Source organism: Bubalus bubalis, chromosome 2, assembly GCF_019923935.1.
Source record: "Bubalus bubalis isolate 160015118507 breed Murrah chromosome 2, NDDB_SH_1, whole genome shotgun sequence".
Lineage (NCBI taxonomy): Eukaryota > Metazoa > Chordata > Mammalia > Artiodactyla > Bovidae > Bubalus > Bubalus bubalis.
Window position 1 is genome coordinate 52,720,696 of NC_059158.1, and position 23,614 is coordinate 52,744,309.

The 23,614-nt window shown below is 35.7% G+C and overlaps 1 protein-coding gene across 4 annotated transcripts in view; it reads right to left on the bottom strand.

The window, feature by feature from the left end:
• Positions 1–23,614, bottom strand: part of OCA2 (OCA2 melanosomal transmembrane protein) — a 317,417-nt gene that overhangs the window by 80,040 nt on the left and 213,763 nt on the right. For all 4 annotated transcript variants that reach the window (XM_044932081.1, XM_044932080.1, XM_025272557.2 and 1 more), the window contains one exon: positions 15,141–15,268. In XM_044932081.1, the coding sequence (XP_044788016.1) occupies positions 15,141–15,268 (128 nt within the window). The remainder of the gene's footprint in view (positions 1–15,140; positions 15,269–23,614) is intronic.

Sequence of the window (23,614 nt, forward strand, 5' to 3'; positions counted from 1 at the left end):
GATAAAATTATAAATGAAAAGGAACCTACAACTGACACTGCAGAAATACAAAGGATCAAAAGAGACTACCATAAGCAAATATATGCCAATAAAATGGACAGCCTAGAAGAAATGCACAAATTCTAAGAAAAATACAACCTTCCAGGACTGAACCAGGAACAAATAGAAAATATTAGTGGTCCAATAAAAATTAGTGAAATTGAAACAGAGGAAAAAATTTGTAGCAAACAATAGCCTAGGACTTGATTGCTTAATAGGCGAATTCAATCAAACATTTAAAGAAGAGCTAACACCTCTCCTTCTCCAACTCTTTCAAGAGATGCCCAAGGGAGGAATACTTCAAAATTAGTTCCACAAGGCCACCATCACCCTGATACCAAAACCAGACAAAGATATGAACCAAAAAAAAATAAAAGTACAGAGCAAAATCAGTGTTGAATATATATGAAAATATCCTCAAAAAAAAAAATCAAACAGAATCCAACAACATATTAAAAGAATCATACATCATGATCAATTGGGGTTTATCCCAGTGATTCAAGGGTTCATCAATACATACAAATCAATATGATACACTATTAACAAATTGTGGGGGAAAATATGATACTCTCAATCAGTTCAGTTCAGTTGCTCAGTCGTGTCCGACTCTTTGCGACCCTGAGAACCGCAGCATGCCAGGCATCCCTGTCCATCACCAACTCCCAGAGTCCACCCAAACCCCTGTCCACTGAGTCAGTGATGCCATCCAACCATCTCATCCTCTGTCATCCCCTTTTCCTTCTGCCCCCAATCTTTCCCAGCATCAGGGTCTTTTCAAATGAGTCAGCTCTTCGCTTCAGGTGGACAACGTATTGGAGTTTCAGCTTCAAAATCAGTCCTACCAATGAACAGCCAGAACTGATCTCCTTTAGGATGGACTGGTTGCATCTCCTTGCACTCTCAAGAGTCTTCTCCAACACTACAGTTCAAAGGCATCAATTCTTCAGCACTCAGCTTTCTTCACAGTCCAACTCTCACATTCATACATGACCACTGGAAAAATTATAGCCTTGACTAGACGGACCTTTGTTGGCAAAGTAATGTCTCTGCTTTTGAATATGCTATCTAGGTTGGTCATAACTTTCCTTCCAAGGAGCAAGTGTCTTTTAATTTCATGGCTGCAATCAGCATCTGAAGTGATTTTGGAGCCCCCAAAAATAAAGTCAGCCACGGTTTCCACTGTTTCCCCATCTATTTGCCATGAAGTGATAGGACCGGATGCCATGATCTTAGTTTTCTGAATGTTGAGCTTTAAGCCAACTTTTTCACTCTCCTCTTTCACTTTCATCAAGAAGCTCCTTAGTTCTTCTTCTCTTTCTGCCATAAGGGTGGTGTCATCCGCATATCTGAGGTTATTGATATTTCTCCTGGCAATCTTGATTCCAGCTTGTGCTTCCTCCAGCCCAGGGTTTCTCATGATGTACTCTGCATATAAGTTAAATAAGCAGGGTGACAATATACAGCCTTGACGTACTCCTTTTCCTATTTGGAACCAGTCTGTTGTTCCATGTCCAGTTCTAACTGTTGCTTCTTGACCTGCATACAGGTTTCTCAAGAGTCAGGTCAGGTGGTCTGGTATTCCCATCTCTTTCAGAATTTTCCACTCGATAGATGTAGAAAAAGCTTTTAACAAAATTCAAAATTTTGATAATAATTAAAAAAAAACCCTGTATAAACTGGGCATAAATTAAAACTACCCCAACAAAATAAAGGCCATATGTAACAAACCCACAGCAAATATTATTCTAAATGAAAATTTGATGGCATTTCCTCTAAGAAACTAGACACGGGTGTCCACTCTCACCACTATTATTCAACATAGTTCTAGAAGTCCTAACCACAGCAATCAGAGGAGTAAAAGAAATAGCAGGGCTCTAAATTGGAAAAAAAGAAAACTCTCACCATTTAGAACTGACATAAAAATACATATATAGAAAATGCAAAAGATGCCACCAGGAAACTACTAGAGCTAATCAGTGAACCTGGTAAAGTCACAGTATTCAAAATTAATACACAGAAATCCCTTGCATTCCTATACACTAACAATGAAAAATCAGAAAGAAATTTTTTAAAATCCCATTCACCATTGCAGCAAAAAGAATAAAATACCTAAGAATAAACCTACCCAAGGAGGTAAAAGACTTGTATACAGAAAACTACAAGACACTCAAGAAAGAAATCAAGATGACACAAATACATGGAAATATATACCATGCTCTTGTATTGGAAATTTAAATATTGTGAAGATGACTATGCTACTCAAAGCAATCTACAGATTCAATGCAATCTCTATCAAACTACCAATGGCATTTTTCACAAAACCATGACAAAAAAATTCCAGTTTCCTTGGGAACACAAAAGAATCCAAATAGCCAAAGCAACCCTGAGAAAGAAAAACAGAACTAGAGGAATCAACCTCCCTGAGTTCAGACTCTACTACAAAGCTACAGTCATCAGGACAGTATGGTACTGGCACAAAAATAGTAATGTAGGTCAATGGAACAAGATAGAAAGCCCAGAGAGAAACCCATCACTTATGGCCACCTTATCTTTGACAAAGAAAGAGTACACAATGGAGAAAAGAAACCCTCTTCAATAAGTGGTGCTGGCAAAACTGGATAACTACATGTAAAAAAATGCAATTATAACACTTTCTAACACCATACACAAAATTAAACTCAAAATATATTAAAGACCTAAATGTAATACCAGACACTATAAAGCCCTTAGAGGAAAACATAGCCAGAACAATCTTTGCCATAAATTGAAGCAAGATCCTCTTTGACCCATCTCCTAGAGTAATGGAAATAAAAACAAAATAAACCAGCAGGACATAATTAAACAAAAAAAAAATTGCACAGAAAAGGAAAACATAAGCAAGACAAAAAGACAGCCCTCTGAATTGTAGGAAATAATTGCAAATGAAGAAACTGGCAAAGGGTTAATTACCAAAAAATACAGGCAATTCATACAGCTCATACAATATCAGAAAAACTAAAAACCCAATTTTAAAATGGGTGGAAGACATAAACAGACATTTCTACAATAGCTAGTGAGAAGATATTTTATAACACCATAAGCACAGCTTAGTGCTCTGTGATGACCTAGGAGATGGGAAGGAGGCTTAAGAAGGTGGAGATATACATATGCTTATAGCTGATTCACACTCTTGTACAGCAGAAACTGACACAATATTGCCAAGAAATTATCCTCTAATTTAAAAGAAAGAAAGAAAATCTCAAAGAAACAAAACTAAAATAAACATAGAGATCCAAGCCCAAATACACTATAGTCACTGTATTGAGAGACAAATACAAAAAAAGTCTCAAAAACAGCAACAAAAATGACTCTAAATGCATAGGGGTAAAACAATATGATGAATAGCTGACATCATGAGAAGTAATGAAGACCAGAAGGCAGCAAGACAATAGATTTGGAATGTTAAAAGACAAAAGTTAAAAGACCCAAGAATTCCACACTGATTCATCACAACTATTTTTGGAAAATAATGCAGGGGTTGGGAAAGGCATTCACATACAAATAAAAACTAAATTTGCTGCTCCTTCAAGCCAACACCAGATGGAAACTTAAATCCATACTAAACAATAAAGAACCATGGAAAAGGTAAATATATACATATATAAAAAGACTGAATGAGTCTTTTGGTTCAAGGTGGCGGAGTAGAAGGATCTGTGCTCATCTCCTCCTGCAAGAGCACCAAACTTGCAACTAGCTGTTGAACAACTATTGAAAGGAGGATGCTGAAACCCACCAAAAAAAGATACCTCACACCTAAAGACAAAGAAGAAACCTCAATGAGAAGGTAAAGTGAAAGTGTGTCAGTCATGTCCAACTCTTTGTGACCCCATGGACTATACAGTCCATGGAATTCTCCAAGCCAGAATACTGGAGTGGGTAGCCTTTCCCTTCTCCGGGGCATCTTCCCAACCCAGGGATCAAACCCAGGTCTCCCGCATTGCAGGCAGATTCTTTACCAGCTGAGCCACACGGGAAGCCCAAAGAGGGGCACAGTCATGATCAAATCAAACCCTATACCCACCAGGTGGGTGACCCACAGACTGGAGAACAATAATACCAAAGAAGTTCTCACTCTATTGTGAAGGTTCTGAATCCCCCATTCTGTTGAATCCCAGCCTGGGGGATTCGACAAAGGGACTGTGAATCCCCAGGGAGTCTGGCCTTGAGGGCCAGCAGGGTATGATTACAGGCCTTCCAGAGGACTGAGGAAAACAGAGACTCCAATCTTGGAAAGTGCAAACAAAATTTTGTGTGCAGCAAGACCCGGAGGAGAAGAGAAGTGACCCCACAGGAGACTGAACCAAAACCACCTGCCAGTGTCGGACGGCCGCCTGTGGAGACATGGGTTGGCAGGCGTTCACCAAAGGGACGAGGGAACTAGAAGGTCCCCCGTGGTGTAAACTCTCTTGGAGCCATTAACCCTACCATAGAGCCCATAGACACCAGGACTGGGTCACCTCAGACCAAACAACTACCAGGGAGGGAGTGCAACATCACTTAGCAGCAGATAATTGGATTAAAGCTTTAATGAGCAAGGCCTGCCCACCAGATCAAGACTCAGTTTTTCCCACATCAGTCCCTTCTATCAAGAAGCTTACACAATCTTCTTAGCCTCATCCATCAAAGGACAGACAGAAGAAGCAAGAAGAAGCACAGTCCCAAAGTGACTAAAACAAAAACAATATTACAGAAAGTTAATCACTATTAAAAGCAGAAAGGTATGTCCCAGATGAAAGGATAAGATAAAATCCCAGAAAAACAACTAAACAAAGTGGAGATAGACAACCTTCCAGAAAAATAATTCAGAATATTGATAGTGATGATCCAGGATCTTGGGGAAAGAATGGAAGTCAAGATTGAGAAGAGGCAAGAAATGCTTACCAAAGACCTATAAGAACTAAAGAACAAACAAACAGAGAAGAATAATACACTAGAAGGAATGAACAACAGAATAACCAAGGCAGAATAATGGATAAATGACAGAATGGTGGAAATCACTGCCACAAAACAGAATATAGAAAAAAAGAATGAAAAGAAATGAAGACAGCCTAAGAGACCTCTGGGATTACATTAAATACACCAGCATTTGCATCATAGAGGTCCCAGAAGTAGGCTGTATGAATATATTTTCTTTTATTTTTTATTTAAAATGCATATCACAAAACAATAAGGATGGTAAAACTATATGTTAGGCATATAACTTAAAGATATAATGTATGTGACAATAGGAGCACAATGGAGGAAGGAAAAACTTGAGCTGTACTGGAAGAAGATTTCTATATTTTACTGGAAGCAAATCACTGTTAACCTGAAGTAAACTGTAATAAATTAAGATGCATAGGGAGTCAATATAGTGGAGCAGAAGGACTTGAGTTCACCTCTTCTCATGAAAATACTGAAATCACGACTTACTGCTGAACAACCATTGAGAGAAAAGACTTGAACCTACCAAAAAATATATTCAACATCCAAAGACAAACAGGAAACCACATCAGGATTGTAGGAGGGGACACCTCATGATGTAATCAAATCCCATACTCACTGGGTGAGCAATTCACAAACTGGAAAATAATTAGACCATGTTGACTTAATTGACTTAGCAGTAGCAGGACTTAATTGATATTTGTAGAACATACGAGGCAACAGAATACACATTCTTCTCAAGAGCACATGGAACATTTTTCAGGATAGATCGCATGCTAGGCCACAAAGGAGGCCTTGGTAAATTTAAGAAAATTGAAATCATATCAAGCATCTTTACGAGATTAAAAATTATTTAATACACACACATTTAAAAAACTACAAAAAACACAAACATGTGGAGGCTGAACAATATGCTACTTTAGTATAACAACTAATGGGTCACTGAGGAAATCAAAATATACCTAGAAAAAAAATGCAAATGAAAACACAAAAATCCGAAACTTATGGGACACAACAAAAGCAGTTCCAAGAGGGAATTTTATAGCAATACATTTTTACCTCATGCAACAAACAATATCTCAAATAAACAACCTAACTTTACACCTTACATTGAGGGGCCTCCTTGACAGCTCAGTGGGTAAAGAATCTTCCTGCAATGCAGAAGACATAGGAGACGCAGGTTCAGTTCCTGGGTCAGGAAGATCTCCTGAAGGAGGAAATGGCAATCCACTTCAGTATTCTTGCATGAAAAATCCCCAGGATGAGGAACTTGGCAGGCTATAGTCCATGCAGTTGCAAAGAGTCAGACAAGACTGAGTGACTAAGCACAGAACAGCACAACCTTACACCTAAAGCAACTAGAGAAAGAAGAACAAACAAAACCCAGGTACTGGTAGTAAAGAAATCATAACAATCAAAGCAGAAACAAATGAAATAGAGATAAAGAAAATAATATAAAAGATCAATGAAATGAAAAGGACCTACTGTATAGCATAGGGAAGTCTACTCACTATTCTGTAACAACCTACATAGGAAAAGAATCTGGAAAAGAATGGATAAATGTATATGTATAACTGAACCACTTTGCTATACATCCAAGATTAAAACAACATTGTAAACAACTATACTTCAATATAAAATAAAAACTAAATTTAAATTGATGCATAGTTTAACTCATAATAATATAATAATTTTAAAATATGGTGTAAAAAACAAAATGAAAGATAATTTAAATGGTCTACAGTTACATATTTGTTTAGCACAAAGAAAGCGGTAAAGGAGAAGAGAGGTACAAAAGAAACAAAACTTAGCAAAATCAAATAACAGAATGACAGATAAATTCAACCATATGAGTAATTTTATTACATATAAACAAACATTTCAATCAGAAATAAATTGTCAGACTGAATTTTTTTTAATGGTAGCCCCTGCAAAAAAGCAATAAATGAAAGCTGAAGTGGCCATATCAATACCAATCAAAAAAGATTTTAAAACAAAAATATTACTTAAAAAAAAGAGGGAGATATAATAATGATGAAAGTTCTATTCACATGAATGTGTGCCTAACGACAGATCTTCAAGACATATGAAACAAAAACTAATACAATGTGAAAAGAAAATATACAATTTAACAGTGATAGGTGAAGACTTCAAAACCCCACTATCAACAATTGATATAAATTATATAGAATATAGGTAATATATAAAACTTAAACAAAACTATTGACAAGCATGATGTATCTGATATTTGCAGAATTCTCCACCAAACAAAAGCAGAATACACATACTTTTCAAGCACAAGTAGAATATTCTCCAGAAAAGACAAAATGCAAGACTATAAAACAAGACTCAATAAAATTACAAGGACTGATATATGAAAAATATGTTCTATGACAATTGAACTAAATTAAAAATAAAAAATGGAAAGAAATATAGACAACCCACAAATATTTGTAACTTAAAAAACACACTTCTCAATAACCCATCTGTCAAAAAGAATACCATATTTAAATACCTCTCAAAAACCACTAACATCAATTTTGCTTCTCTTGCCTATTTTGAAGAACAATCTACTTAGACTGTTTTATAGACTTGTCAAGATTGTCTAAGTGAAGATTTACAAACAGTGATAAAAGCAAAATATGTGGCTCTAATGAATCATGTTCTGATTTATGTAGGATGAAAAGAAAAATTAAATAAACCTAGAATCATTTCATAAATGAAAATATTACAAATAAATTGCTAACAAATCTTTAAAAAAATAAATTATAAGAAAAAATAGCAAATATTTTGAACAGATGAAAATGAAAGAAGAGTATAGGTAGTAAAGGATGCAGAGAAATGATGCTTGGGGGAAATTTGTAGCTAAAATGCTTATGTAAAATAAGAAAGATCTCGTTAATAACCTAAGGTTCCACTTTAAGAACACAGGAGGCAAAGAGAGAATATCAAATCAAGAGCCAATAGACGAAATGAAATAATAAAGATTAGAGCAGAAATCAATGAAATATAAATCAAAAAATGTACAAAGGAAATTAATGAAAGTAATTTGACCTCCAAGCAGCAGCCATGGAAACCTTATGGTCTGCCTGAAAGCATCTGAATCTATGGAGAGGATCATTAAAATAAGAAGACTTAGGTGGCAAAGTAGCAAGAGGAAATGAGGAACTGAGAGTCTAGTGAAAAGAAGCTTGTTGGAAATGGATTTTCTTTCTGGCTAGCAGAATAGCCTGAGAAAATTTTTAAAGCTCAAGAATTTTTTAATTTTTATTTATTTTTAACTGAAGGATAATTGCTTTACAGTATTGTGTTGGTTTTTGTCAAACATTAACACGTATCAGAAAGCCTGAGAACTTTAAATACATACACATCTATAAGGGAAGAAGCAAAGAGGATGGTAATGAAAAAATGAAATGTCTTTGTCACTGAGAGAATAGACAGTTTTAGATGAAATTCACTAAACTCTAAAGCTTAGAAAGTAAGATCTTAAGCCTTTCCAACTTTAAAAAATATTTCCAATTCAAGAGTTTCTCCAATTACTTAATATGAAAAAATAAAGTCAATGAAATTAATATTTCCTTTTAAAAATAAATATCAAAAAAGTAGACAAACTTTACCTAGGCTAACAAAGAAAAAAGAGAGAAGACATAAATCATCAAAATCAGAAATAGAAAGGGGGATATCTCTAATGACAGCACTGAAATAAAAAGTATTATAAGGCAATATTGCAAACAATTTATGCCAAAAATTAAGAAAATTTGGATGAAATAGACAAATTAATAGAAAACAAAAACTAGTAAAATTTACTCAAGAAGAAATAGAATACCTAAATAGGCCAAAGAAAATGAATTAGGAAAAACAAACAAATATATAAAACTTTTCCACAATTTAATTTCATGCCCAGATGGCTTCACTGGAAACTTTTATTAAATATTTAAAAACAATCTTTCACAAACTCTTCTACACAGAATTCTTTGCAACTCATTCTGTTGCACTCATTCAGTGTGATGCTCATAACAAATCCAGATAAAACATACATGAAAACTATATAGACCAATATCCCTCATGAATATAGATGTAAAAATTCTCAAAGAATAATAGTAAACTTAACTCAACAACTTATTACAACATGATCAAGTGAGATTTACTTCGGGAATACAAAGCAGACTTAACATCTGAAAATCAGTAAATGTAGTATACCATAATAATAGATTCAAAGTTTAAACAATATATATGGCCATCTTAATAGATACAGATAAAAGTAGAAAAAATCCAATATTAAATTTCACAACAAATAAGGAATATATCCTAATATATTTCTCAGCTTAATAAAGGACATCTATATATAGCAAAAAAAAAAAAAAAAAAAAACTACAACTAACACTATGCATAATGGTGAAAAACCAAATCCATTTCTCCCAAGATCAGATATAAGATATGAATGTTAATACTCATCACTTCAACATCAAACTAGGGATTCTACCTAACAAGACAGGAAAAAATTAAGAGAAGGGGAAAAGAGGGTATTTGGAGGAAAGGAAGGGGGAAAATGTGAGCTAGTTAAAGGCATCAGATCAGAAAAGAAATTAAAATGTCTTTGCAGATGACATGAAAAGAATTTCCAAAGGATATAAAAACAACTACTAGACTAACAAATGGATTCATCAAGGTCCCAGGACATAATGTTATTATTAAAAAATTTGTATTTCCATGTAATGTTAATATGCAATCAGAATATATTAGGTTGTTGCAAAAGTAATGGTGGTTTTGCACTGTTGAAATTTGCCATTTGATATTGGAATACATTCTTAAATAAATGTGGTTGTGTTGTACATCATTTTAATGCACATTTCTCACTTTATGTTTTTTTGCTAATAACATTACTTGCTGTTTATTTTATATTTATTTTATACTAGGGAAATGATGTTAAATAAAAAGTGAATTTGAGTGATTTTCTTTAGTTCAAAATGTTCATAAAGCAGCAGAGACAACTCACAACATCTGCAATGCATTTGGCCCAGTAAACACTAACAAATGTGCAGTGCAGTGGTGATTCAAGAAGTTTTGCAAAAAGATGAGAAGCTTGAAGGTGAACAGCATAGTGGCCAGCCTTTGGAAGTTGACAATGACAAACTGAGAGCTATCATTGAAGCTGACCCTCTTACAACTACACTAGAAAATGCCCAAGAATTCAATGTCAACTATTCTATGGTCATTTGGCATTTGAAGCAAATTGGAAAGGCAAAAAAGCTCAATAAGTGGGTGCCTCATGACCTGACTGAAAATTAAGGGGGAGGGGGGGAATGTCGTTTTGAAGTGTTTTCTTCTCTTATTCTATGTAACATCAATGAACCATTTCTCCATCAGATTGTGAGAGAGACAAAAAGTGGATTATATACAATTGGCAATGACCAGCTCAGTGGTTGGACTGAGAAGAAGCTCCAAAGCACTTTCCAAAACCAAACTTGCACCAAAAAAAGGTCATAGTCACTGTTTGGTGGTCTGCTGGCCATCTGATCCTTTACAGCTTTCTGAATTCCTGTGAAACAATTACATCTGAGAACTATGCTCAGCAAATCAATGAGCTGCATTGAAATCTGCAACCCCTGCAACTGGCATTGGTCAACAGAATGGGCCCTATTCTTCTGCATGAAGAACACAAGACCACATGTCACACAACCAACACTTCAAAAGTTGAATGAATTGGGCTGCAAAGTTTTGCCTCATTTGCCATTCTTCAAGCATCTCAACAACTTTTTGCTTTCCAAGGGTTCAATGAATCCTAAGCACAGATTTTTATGTAACAGGAATAAACAAACTTATTTCTCATTGGCAAAAATGTGTTAATTATAATGGTTCCTATTTCAATTAATAAAGATGTGTTTGAGCCTAATTATAATGATTTAAAATTTAGGGTCTGAAATCGCAATTAGGTTTGCACCAATATAATAAAATTTAAAAAACAATTATATTCACAATATCATCGAAAAGAATATAACACACAGTTATAAATTTTGCCTAAGGGGGCAAACGACCTATACTCCAAAAACTATAGACAAGATGTTGAAAAAAGAAATCGAAGATGACACAGATGGAAAGATATACCATGTTCTTAGGTTGGAAGAATTAATATTGTGAAAATGACTATACTACACAAAATAATCTATGGATTCAATGCAATCCTTATTAAATTATCAATGGCATTTTTCACAGAACTAGAATTTTAAAATTTTACATTTGTATGAAGATACAAAAAACCTTGAGTACTCAAAGCAATCTTGAGAAAGAAAAACAAACCTGGAGTAAAAAGTTCCCTGGCTTCAGAATATACTACAAAGCCACAGTAATCAAAACAGTATGGTACTGCATAAAAACAGAACTATTTATCAATGAAACAGAACAAAATGCCCAGAAATAAACCCATGCACCTCTTGTTAATTAATCTATGACAAAGGAGGCAAAAATATACAGTGGAGAAAGGACAATCTCTTCAATAAATGGTGTTAGGAAAACTGGACAGCTACATGTAAAAGAATGAAATTAGAATATCCTTTAACACCATACACTAAAAAAACAAACTCCAATCAAAATGGATTAAAGATCTAAGTGTAAGACATTACTGTAAAACTCTTAGAGGAAAACACAGGCAGAACACTCTTTGACATAAATTGCAGCAATATATCTCTGATCTCTGTCCTAGAGTAGTGGAAATGAAAGAAAAATAAATAAATGGTACCATATTAAACTCAAAAATTTTGCACAGCAAAGGTAACCAGAAGCAAAGCAAATATATAATCCATAGAATGGGAGAAAATATGTGCAACTGACACAACAAACAAGGGAATAATCTCCAAAGTTTACAAACAGCTCATGCAGCTCAATATAGAAAAAACTAATCAAAAATGAGCAGAAGACCTAAATAGACTTTTCTCCAGAGAAGACACACAAATAGTCAAGAGGCACATGAAAAGATGCTCAACATCACTAATTACTAGAGAAATGAAAATCAAAGCTATGATATCACCTCACACCAGTCAGAATGGCCATCATCAAAAATGCTGATGATGCCATCACCTATTTGCAGGGCAGCAATGGAGAGGCAGAAATAGAGAACAGACTTGAGGAAACAGGGAGGGGAAGCAGAGGGTGGGACAAATGGAGAGAGCAGCATGGAAACATTTATACTACCATATGGAAAACAGATAGTAGGAATTTACTGTATGACTCAGGGAGCTCAAACTGGTGCTCTATGACAACCTAGAAGTGTGGGATGGGGTGGGAGGTGGAAGGGAGGTTCAAGAGGAAGGGGACATTGGTATACCTATAGTTGAGTCATGTTGATGTATGGCAGAAACCAACACAATATGGCAAAGCAATTATCCTTCAATTAAAGACAAATCAATTAAAAGCAAAAAAAAAAATAGAAATAGAGTAACAGATGTAGAAAACAAAATTATGGTTATCAGGAGGTAAGAGTGGAGGGATAAACTGGGAGATTGATATTGACATATACACACCACTATATATAAAACAGATAACTAATATGGACCTACTCTATAACATAGGACATTCTACTCAATATTTTTTAATGGCCTATATGGAAAAAGAAACTAAAAATGAGTGGATATACATATATGTATAACTGATTCACTTTTCTGTACAGCAGAGACTAACAAAACATTGCAAATCAAGTACACTCCATTAAAAATTAATCCAAAAAAAATGCTGGAGAGGGTGTGGAGAAAGGGAACCCTCCTACACTATTGGTGGAAATATAAACTGGTACAGCTACTATGGAGAACAGTACGGTTCAAAGAATGTTTTCCCATATTGCCTTTTTAAAAAACTAAAAACCATTATACACCTACTAAGAAAACTAAGATCATGGAATTTGGTCCCATCAATTCATGGCAAATAGATGGGGAAACAGTGACAGACTTTATTTTGGGGAGCTCCATAATCACTGCAAACGGTGACTGCAGCCATGAAATTAAAAGGCACTTGCTCCTTGGAAGAAAACTTAAGACCAACCTAGACAGCATATTAAAAAGCAGAGACGTTACTTTGCCAACAAAGTTCCATCTAGTCAAAGCTATGGTTTTTCCAGTAGTCATGTATGGATGTGAGAGTTGGACTAAAAGGAAAGCTGAGCACCAAAGAATTGATGCTTTTGAACTGTGGTGCTGAAGAAGACTCTTGAGAGTCCCTTGGACTGCAAGGAGATCCAATCAGTCCATCCTAAAGGAAATCAGTCCTGAATATTCATTGGAAGGACTGATGCTGAAGCTGAAACTCCAACACTTTGGCCACCTGATCCAAAGTATTGACTCTTGAAAAGACCATGATTCTGGGAATGATTGAAGGCAGGAGGAGAAGGGGATGACAGAGGATGAGATGGTTGGATGGCATCACCAACTCAATGGACATGAGTTTGAATAAACTCCAGGAATTGGTGATGGACAGGGAGGCCTGGCATGCTGCAGTCCATGGGGTTGCAAAGAGTCATAAACGACTGAGCGACTGAACTGAACTGACTGATACACCTGCTAGAATGTCTATAATCAAAATGAATGACAATATGTGACAATGATGATGTAAAGAAACTAGAATCTACTATATTACTGGTAGGAATGTAAAATGGTACAACCACTGTGGAAAACATTTTAGCAGTTTCTTAATAAGTTAAAGCAATGATAAGACCTATTATCTACCTAAAATAAAACATATGTCCACACAAAAACTCATACACAAATATACATAAATTTTTATGAAAATATGTAAATAAAATATAGTATATCCATATAGCAGAATGTTATTCAACAATAAAACAAATGAGTCTAAGGTACATGGATAAACCTCAACATCATTATTCTAATTTAAAGAAGCCAACAGAAAATAGTACACAATATATGATTCCTTTTAGATGAAATGTACAGGAAAGGCAACTCAATAAAAAAAGGATCAGTGATTGCCTAGAGCTGGAGTTGTGAGCTAGAAATGACTATAAGGGATCATGAGGGTCATGGGAATGAAACATTCAAAATTTACTAAAAATTACTGAACTGTAAATGTAAAAGGAATTAACTTATGATATATAAATTATATCTCAAGTTGTTTTAAATATTCCAGCATTTACCCTATCAGACAAAGAGAAGTATGAAATTGAAAACAATATGCCAAAGCCTAGATGAGATAGCAGTTTACATCTTGAATAAACATGCAATTGAGGCAGCGACTTTCAAAAGCCAATCATGAAATAGTAACTAGAATTTCCCCCTCAATAGTCTATATGTTTGTGCATAAAGAAAACACAGAATAGAAAAGGTGAAGTTTTTGAGTAGGAAATTGATGAAGTAGAATATGATTCATAACTCTTTGATGTATTTGGAGGGGCTATGTGAGTTATTACACCTATGTAATCTATTATGAATTAAAGACATATTTCAATGATACAAGGGACCTGTTTAAAAATAATTAATTAAAAAGTGCTAGTTTTAATCAAGAGAATAGTGAATATTGAATGGATTTGTAATCAACAAGTTAAGGTGATTAATGTGAAACATTTGGTGTGTTTGAAGTAATCCTTTGGGGAACAGTATTTTTTATACAGTAAATCTTTTTATTTGAGGAGGTACATGTTTGTGAATCAACTCCCAAGATAAAAGTTATTGTGAATAACTTTGTGACAACAATTATAACTAAAACAATACATGTTATTCATTTTTTTCTTTGATGCAGTCTTTCCCATTATAAGAGATTATTTAAATATTACACAAAAGGAATAGACTATCAAGATATTTCCCTATAAACTTTTTATAACAAGTCATTTTGCTCTAAGCCCAAATTAGAGTAAATTCTACTTTACAGCAAATGAAATTAGAGAAAGTTTACAAACCACAAAGGTTATTCAAGAAAAAAACAACAGCAACCAAATAAACAAGTTTATTAAATATTATTTAAGTGCCTGAGATAAAAGTTGGTTTAACTTAAAATAGTTCTAATTTCAACCCCCATAATTTTCCACTCAGTGAATATGTACAAAGACTTACAAACTTTGGGCTTTTTTCATTCAGTAAATAAAATGTGAAATATAAAAATCGGGTCTTTGAACTATTGCAAAAGTTCAACAAAAGACTTACCTCCATCAGAACAAAGAGTGCTGCAAAGAACAGAAGGGTTGCCCATTCCACTCTGTGTAGAATTATCTCAAAATCATGGATATCAGCTAAAATTAGCAACCAGATGGCACCTAAAATAGCAATCCACCCTGAAAAACAAGTAAACAGACTTATAGTTTAATTGTTAAAATGCTAATTCTTCATCTTCAGATTTCTTTTTTAATTGAAGGTAATTGATATTCTGCAAACTGAACACATTTAACATGTATCTTTTGGCTAATATATATACCAAAGAAAACAACAGCCATCAGGATAATGAATATATCCACCATGCCAGCAGTTTACTCATGTCCATACTCTTTTCTCCCTCTCCCTCCTCCTGTCACCCCATCCCACCCCCAGGAGACCATTCATTGCTTTCCTTTCACTCTATAGTTTTTATATTTTCTATAAATGCAATCATATAACATGTATTTTTTTTAACAGACTGCTTCCATTCAATACAATTATTTTAAGATTCTTCAACCTTGGTGTGTTCATTCTTCAATTCTTCAGTGTTGTTATTTCATTCTTCTTTTTTGTTAAGTATGGCTATGCCACAGTGCACATAATCATTCACCTTTGATGGACACTTGCATTGCTTCCAATGTTTGGCTATTACAAATGAATGTGCTATGAGCTTTCGTATAAATTATATATATGTACATTATGCTTTCAGTTATCTTGGATCAATATCTAGGAACAGAATTGTTGAATTATATGATAGGCTAGTTTATGGAATATTTGTGTTTTAAGAAACTATGAAACTACTTCCCAAAATGGTTGTAACATTTTACAATTCCACCAGTAGCATATGGGAATGCCCATTTCTCCATATTTTCAACACTTAGATTTTTTTATTTTCCAGTGGGCATAAAATGGTATCTCATTATGGTTTCAAATTGCATCCCTCTAATGACTAATGATGTTGAGCATCTTTTCATGTACTTATTTGCCATTCATATATGCTCTTTCATGAAGTTTTTGTTCAAATAGGCTGAGTACATTTTTTTCTAAGCAAATAAAACTCAAAATAATTAGAAAAAAATGTGCTGGATCAGAAATCAATGAAATGAAGATAGAAAATTATTAGTAAAAAGCAATAATACCAAAACTTGGTTCTTTAAGAAGATCAAGAAGATTGGTAAAGCTTGGTCAATCTAAATAGGATGAAAAGTGAAAAGGAAATAAAAATGCCAATATCAAGAATAAGATCAGCAATATGGCTTTAGATCATACAGACATAAAAAGTACTAGTTTTCTATAGCTGCCATCACAAAGTACTACAAATGTAGTGGCTTGAAATAGCACCTCTTTATTATATCATGGTTTTCATAGATCAGAAGTATGATGAGCTTAGCTGGTCTCTAATTAGGGCCTCAAAACAAAATCAAGGTGTTGGCGGGGCTGCATTTCTTTCTAGAGGCTTCAGGACAAAAACTGTTTCCCTACTTATTTCAATTATAGACATAATTCAGTTCCTGCTTATTTTGATTGTAGATATAAATCAATGCAAACTAAAGTCCCTACTTCCTTACTTGCTATCACCCAGGAGTTTTTCTTAGTTTTAAGAGGCCACCCACATTTCTAGCTCATGATTCACTTCCTCTGTCTTCAAAGCCAACAATGGTGGGTCAAGTCAAGTCACTCTCACAATTCAAATCTCTCCTGCTTCTCCTGCTGCATCTCTCCAATTAACTCTCTTCTCTTCCACTTCCATTTTAAGGGCCAATGTTATTACATTGAGCACACCTGGATAATCTAGGAAAATTTCCCTGTTTTAACATTTGTAATCTTAATTTTACCTGCAAAGTCCCTTCTGCCATGTGACATAACATACACAGGTATTAACATCACATATTAGGATGTAAACACCTTTGAGGGGCCACATATAGGTTAATTTGGGAAGAATTAGCATCTCTATTTATTAAGGTCTCCTTTAGTTTTTCCTAAGAATGTTTTGTAGAAATTCCAGAACTTATGTGGAAATACAAAGGACCTAGAATACCCAACACAAACTTGAAAAAGAAGAGCAAAATTAGAGAACATACATTACCTAATCAAAACAGTATAGTGTTTTAATATAGTCAAACTGATCAATGGAGAGTCCAGAAATACACCCACAAGTTAAAGACCAGAAGATTTGCAAGAAAAGTTCAACAACAGTTCAGTGAAGAAATTGTAATTATTTTCATGAATGGTGCTGAAACAATTGGATATTCACAAGCAAAAAAAATTCTTACTTTGATCCATTTATCGAATCATACACAAAAGTTAGCTATGTGGACAATGGAAAGTGAAAGTGTTAGTCACTCAGTCCTGTCTGACTCTTTGCAACCCCATGGACTGTAGCCCACCAGGCTCCTATGTCTATGGGATTTCCCAGTCAAGAATACTAGAGTAGGTAGCCATTCCCTTCTCCAAAAGATCTTCCTGACCCAGGGATAGAACCTGTGTCTCCTGCATTGCAGGCAAATTCTTTGCTATCTGAGCCACCAGGAAAACCCACGTAGAAAATAAGGCTAAACTTAAAATCTGTAATTTTAAAACTGCTAGAATAAACAAATGCAAAAACTTCTTTGATCTTGGGTTAAGTTTTCTTCAGTTCAGTTCAGTTCAGTTCAGTTTAGTCGCTCAGTCGTGTCCAACTCTTTGTGACCCCATGAATCGCAGCACGCCAGGCCTCCCTGTCCATCACCAACTCCCAGAGTTCACCCAAACTCATGTGCATCGAGTCAGTGATGCTATCCAACCATCTCATCTTCTGTTGTCCCCTTCTCCTCCTGCCCCCAATCCCTCCCAGAATCAGGGTCTTTTCCAATGAGTCAACTCTTCGCATGAGGTGGCCAAAGTATTGGGATTTCAACTTTAGCACCAGTCCTTCCAATGAATATTCAGGACTGATTTCCTTTAGGATGGACTGGTTGGATCTCCTTGCAGTCCAATAAACTCTCAAGAGTCTTTTCCAATACCATAGTTTAAAAGCATCAATTCTTTGGTGCTCAGCTTTCCTTTTAGTCCAACTCTCACATCCATACATGACTACTGGTAAAACCATAGCTTTGACTAGACGGACCTTTGTTGGCAAAATAATATCTCTGCTTTTTAATATGCTGTCTAGGTTGGTCTTAACTTTTCTTCCAAGGAGTAAGCGTCTTTTAATTTCATGGCTGCAGTCATCATCTGCAGTGATTTTGGAGCCCCCCAAAATAAAGTCTCTCACTGTTTCCATTGTTTCCCTGTCTACTTGCCATGAACTGATGGGACCAGATGCCATGATCTGAATGTTGAGTTTTAAGCCAACTTTTTCACTCTCTTCTTTCACTTCCATCAAGAGACTCTTTAGTTCTTCTTCACTTTATACCATATACAAAAATTAAATGAAATATAGACTTAAATATAAGACCAAAAACTATAAAACTCCCAAAGAAAACTTAAGGGAAAATCTTTATGACATTGAACTTGCCAATATTTTCTTGGCTATGACACCAAGAGCTCAGGCCACAAAAATTGACAAATGAGACTACATGAAACTTTAAAACTTTTGTTTATCAAAGGACATAATCATTAGAGTAAAAAGGCATCCCATGGAATAGGCGAAAATATCTGGAAATCACATATCTGAAAATGAGTTAATATCCAAAATATATAAAGAACTCCTCAGTTCAGTTCAGTTCAGTTCCTCAGTCATGTCCGACTCTTTATGACCCCATGAAATGCAGCACGCCAGGCCTCTCTGTCCATCACCAACTCCTGGAGCCTACCCAAACTCATGTCCGTTGAGTCAGTGATGCCATCCAACCATCTCATCCTCTGTCGTCCCCTTCTCCTCCTGCCTTCAATCTTTCCCAGAACTCCTAGGACTCAACACAAAAATCAAATAACCTAATTTAAAATGGCCAGAGGAACTTAACAGACATTTCTCCAAAGATGGTATACAAATGGCCAGTAACCAGATGAAAAGATTTCCCAGCATGACTAATCATTGGAGAGATGCATATCAAAATGACAATGAGAAATCATCTTTCACCTGTTATGATGACTACTATCAAAATGCAGGAAAAAATGTTGGTGGGGATGTGTAGAAATTGAAACACTTATGCACTATTGGTGTTTCTAAAGTGATTCAACAATTATGGAAAATAGGATGGAAGTTCCTCAAAATACTTAAAGTGTAACAACCATTTGATCCAGCAAACTCTATTTTGGGTGTACATCCAAAGGAATTGAAGCAGGGTCTCAAAAATTATTTGCATACCCACGTTCATAGAACACTATTCATAATAGTCAAGAGGTAGAATCAACCCAAATAGCCATTAATGGATGAATGTATAAACAAAAATGGTATAGTCATATAATAGAATATATAATTCAGACTTAAAAAGGAAGGAATTTGTATCACATTCTACAGCATGGATGAACCTTGAGAATTTTATGCTAAGTGAAATAAGCCAGCCACTAAAAGATAAGTACTGTATCATTTCACTTTTATGAAGTGTCTACAGTAGTCAAACTCATAAAAAAAAAAAAGTGTAGAATTGTGGTTACCAAGGTATTTCATGAATAAAAGTTTCAGATTTGGAAGACAAAAAATTCTGAAGATCCATGTCACAGCAATGTGAATATATACTTAAAAGTACTAAAGTATGCACTTTAAAATGGCTAACACAGTGAAGAAGAATAAAAATAGGAAGAAGAGGGGAGAGAGGGAGAAGGAGGGAGGAGGAGGAAGAGGAAAAGAAAGAAGAAGAGGAGGGGAGGGGAGGGAGGAAAGAGAGGAGGAGAAGGTAGGGGAAGGAGGGGGAAAAGAAGAAAAAGAAACCAAAGTCTCAAACTGAAAAGTATAATAACTGAAGCAAAGATTCACTAGAGTTCAAAAGAAAATTTTAGCATGCAAAAGAAAGAATTGATGGATTTAAAAATAGGACAATTGAAAGTATTGACTCTGAGGAGCAGAAAGAGTGAAGAAAAGTGAATACAGACTAACAAATGCACAAATATATGGGAGTTCCAGAAGGACAAGAGAAAGGGGAAGAAAGAATATTTGAAGAAATAATGGCAGAAATTTGCAAATAAGAGATTAGAAATAAAATAGAGAATATCAACAAAACCAAAATTTGCTTCTTTCTAAAGATCAACTAAATTGACAAACTGTTAGCTATAATCACAAAGAAAAAAGAGAATGCAAAAAAAAAATCAGAAATGAAAATGGAGACATTACTATCACCTTACAGAAATAAAAAAATATAAGAGATTACTATTAACAATTATACATCAACAAATTAGATAACCAGATGAAATGAACAAACTTATAGAAGCACAAATACCTAAACTGTCTCAGAAATAAATATAAATCTTTACAGATTTAAAGCAAGAGATTGAATCATTAATCAAAAACCTCCTAGCAGTGAGTAGTACAGAACCAGATGGCTTCACTGGTTGTTGTAGTTGTTATTCTTTAGTCACAAAGTTGTATCTGACTCTTTATGACCCCATGAACTGTAGCTTCCAGACTCCTCTGTCCATGGGATTTCCCAGACAAGAATATTAAAGTCACTGGTGTGAATTCTACCAAACATTTAAAGAAGAGTTATACCAAATCTTCTCAAATTCTTCCAAAAATATAAGAGGAGGGAATACTTCTAAGAGGCCAGCATTACTCTAATACCAGAGCCAGATAAAGGCATCAGAAGAAAAGCACATTTGAGACCTATAATCCCTTATGATTACAGAAGAAAAATTATCAAAAAATATTAACAAATGAAATCCAACAGCATATTAAAAGGATTGGTCCTAAGAACGTGGTCAACATAGGAAAATCAATGTTATACATCACATTTATACTATTCACGGAGATCTCAAGGCAAGAATGCTGAAGTGGTTTGCCATTCCCTTCTCCAGTGGACCACGTTTTGTCAGAACTCTTCACCATGACATATCAGTCTTGCCAAAGCAGACACAATGCCCAGTTGTAGATGTGGCTTTGGGTGAAAGTAAAGTCTGTTACTGTAAAGAACAGTATGCATAGGAATGTGGAATGTTAGGTCCATGAATCAAGGTAAGTTGGAAGTGGTCAAACAGGAGACAGCAAGAGTGAACGTCAATATTCTAGGAATCAGCGAACTAAAATGGACTGGAATGGGTTAATTTAATTCAGATGACCATTATATATACTACTGTGGGCAAAAATCCCTTCGAAGAAATGGAGTAGCCCTCAGAGTCAACAACAGAGTCTGAAATGCAGTACTTGGATGCAATCTCAAAATGACACAATGATCTCAGTTCATTTCCAAGGCAAACCATTCAACACCATAGTAATCCAAGACTATGCCCCAACCACTGATGCCAAAGAAGCTGAAGTTGAATGGTTCTATGGAGACCCACAAGACCTTCTAAAACTAACACCAAAAGAAAGATGTCCTTTTCATCATAGAAGACTGGAATGCAAAAGTAGAAAATCAAGAGATACCTGGAGTAACAGGCATGTTTGGCCTTGGAGTACAAAGTGAACCAAGGAAAGGGCTAATAGCATTTTGCAAGACAACACACTGGTCATAGAAAACAGCATCTTCCAACAACACAAGAGAGGACTCTACACATGGACATCACCAGATGGTTAACACTGAAATCAGATTGATTACATTCTTTGCAGCTGAAGATGGAGAAGATCTACACAATCAGCAAAAACAAGACCAGGAGCTGACTGTGGCTCAGGTCATGAACTCCTTATTGCAAAATTCAGACTTAAATTGAAGAAAGTAGGGAAAACCACTAGGCCATTCATGTATGACCTAAATCAAATTCCTTATGATTATAGAATGGAAGCAACAAATATATTCAAGGGATTAGATCTGATAGACAGAATGCCTGAAGAACCATGGAAGGAGGGTCATCACATTGTACAGGAGGCAGTGATCAAAACCACCCCCAAGAAAAAGAAATGCAAAAAGGAAAAATGGTTGCCTGAGGAGGACTTGAAAATAGTTGAGAAAAGAAGAGAAGCAAAAGGCAAAGGAAAAAGGGAACGATATACCCATCTGAAAGCAGAGTCCCAAAGAATAGCAAAGAGAGATAAGAAAGCCTTCTTAAGTGAACAATGCAAAGAAATAGACGAAAACAATAGAATGGGAAAGACTATAGAGATCACTTCAAGAAAATTCGAGATTTCAAGGGAACATTTCATGCAAAGTTACACACATAAAGAACAGAACAGTATGAACCTAACAGAAGCAGAAGATATTAAGAAGAAGTGGCAAGAATACAAAGAAGAATTATACCCAAAAAAGGACTTAATGACCTGGATAACCACGATGGTGTGGTCACTCATCTAAAGCCAGACATCCTGGAGTGTGAAGTAAAGTGGGCCTTAGGAAGCATCACTATGAACAAAGCTAGTGGAGGTGATGGAATTCTAGGTGAGCTACTTCAAATCCTAAGAGGTGCAGCACTCAATATGCCAGCAAATTTGGAAAACTCAGCAGTAGTGACAGGACTGGAAAGGTCATTTTTCATTCCAATCCCAAAGAAGGGCAATGCCAAAGAGTGTTCAAACTACCACATAATTGTATTCATTTCACATAGTAGCAACGCTCAAAATCCTTCAAGCTAGGCATCAACAGTACCTTAACCGAGAACTTCCAGAGGTACAAGCTGGATTTAGAAAAGGCAGAGGCTAAGATGGTGGAGGAATAGGATGGGGAGACCACGTTCTCCCCTAAAAATTGATCAAAAGATCATTTGAATGCTGAGCAACTTCCACAAAACAACTTCTGAACGCTAATGGAGGACATCAGACCCAGAAAGGCAGCCCATTCTCTTCAAAAGGAGGTAGGACAAAATATAAAAGACAAAAAGAGGTACAAAAGAGTTAGGGATAGAGACCCATTCTGGGGAGGGAGTCGTGAAGGAGGAGAAATTTCCAAACAGCAGGAAACCCTCTCACCAGCAGGTCTGTGAAGAGTTTTGGAATCTCAGAAGGCAACATAACCGGGAGGAAAAAAGAAAACCCACAGAATATGTGCCTAACTGCAACTCCCAGCGGAGACGTAGCCCAAATTTTAGCAATTGCCACCAACGAGTGGGGTCTGGACAGAGAGGCACGGGTTGCATGCATAGGTTAAGGACCAGGCCTGAATGCCCAGAGGACAATCTGAGGGAGCTAAGGTGAGATAACAACCCAAACTGTGTTGGGAGCCAGAGAGAGAAAAAGAGAGAGAGAGAGAACTTTCCCATGAAAAACTTTAACCTAAGGCTCTAACCTAAGGCGCAGCCTGGCCTGCTCACAGAGGAAAGGATTGAGCAAATACCAAAGGAGAGCTAGGTGGCTGTGGACTGGCCCCTTCCCCCGCTGGAGGCAAAGAGGCAGGCGTGGGACAGCCAGAGCCTGTAGGCAAGGGGCAATCTCTGCCCCAGAGACTGGCATCCTCCACCAAACTGTGAGCAGACTCTCAGTTGCT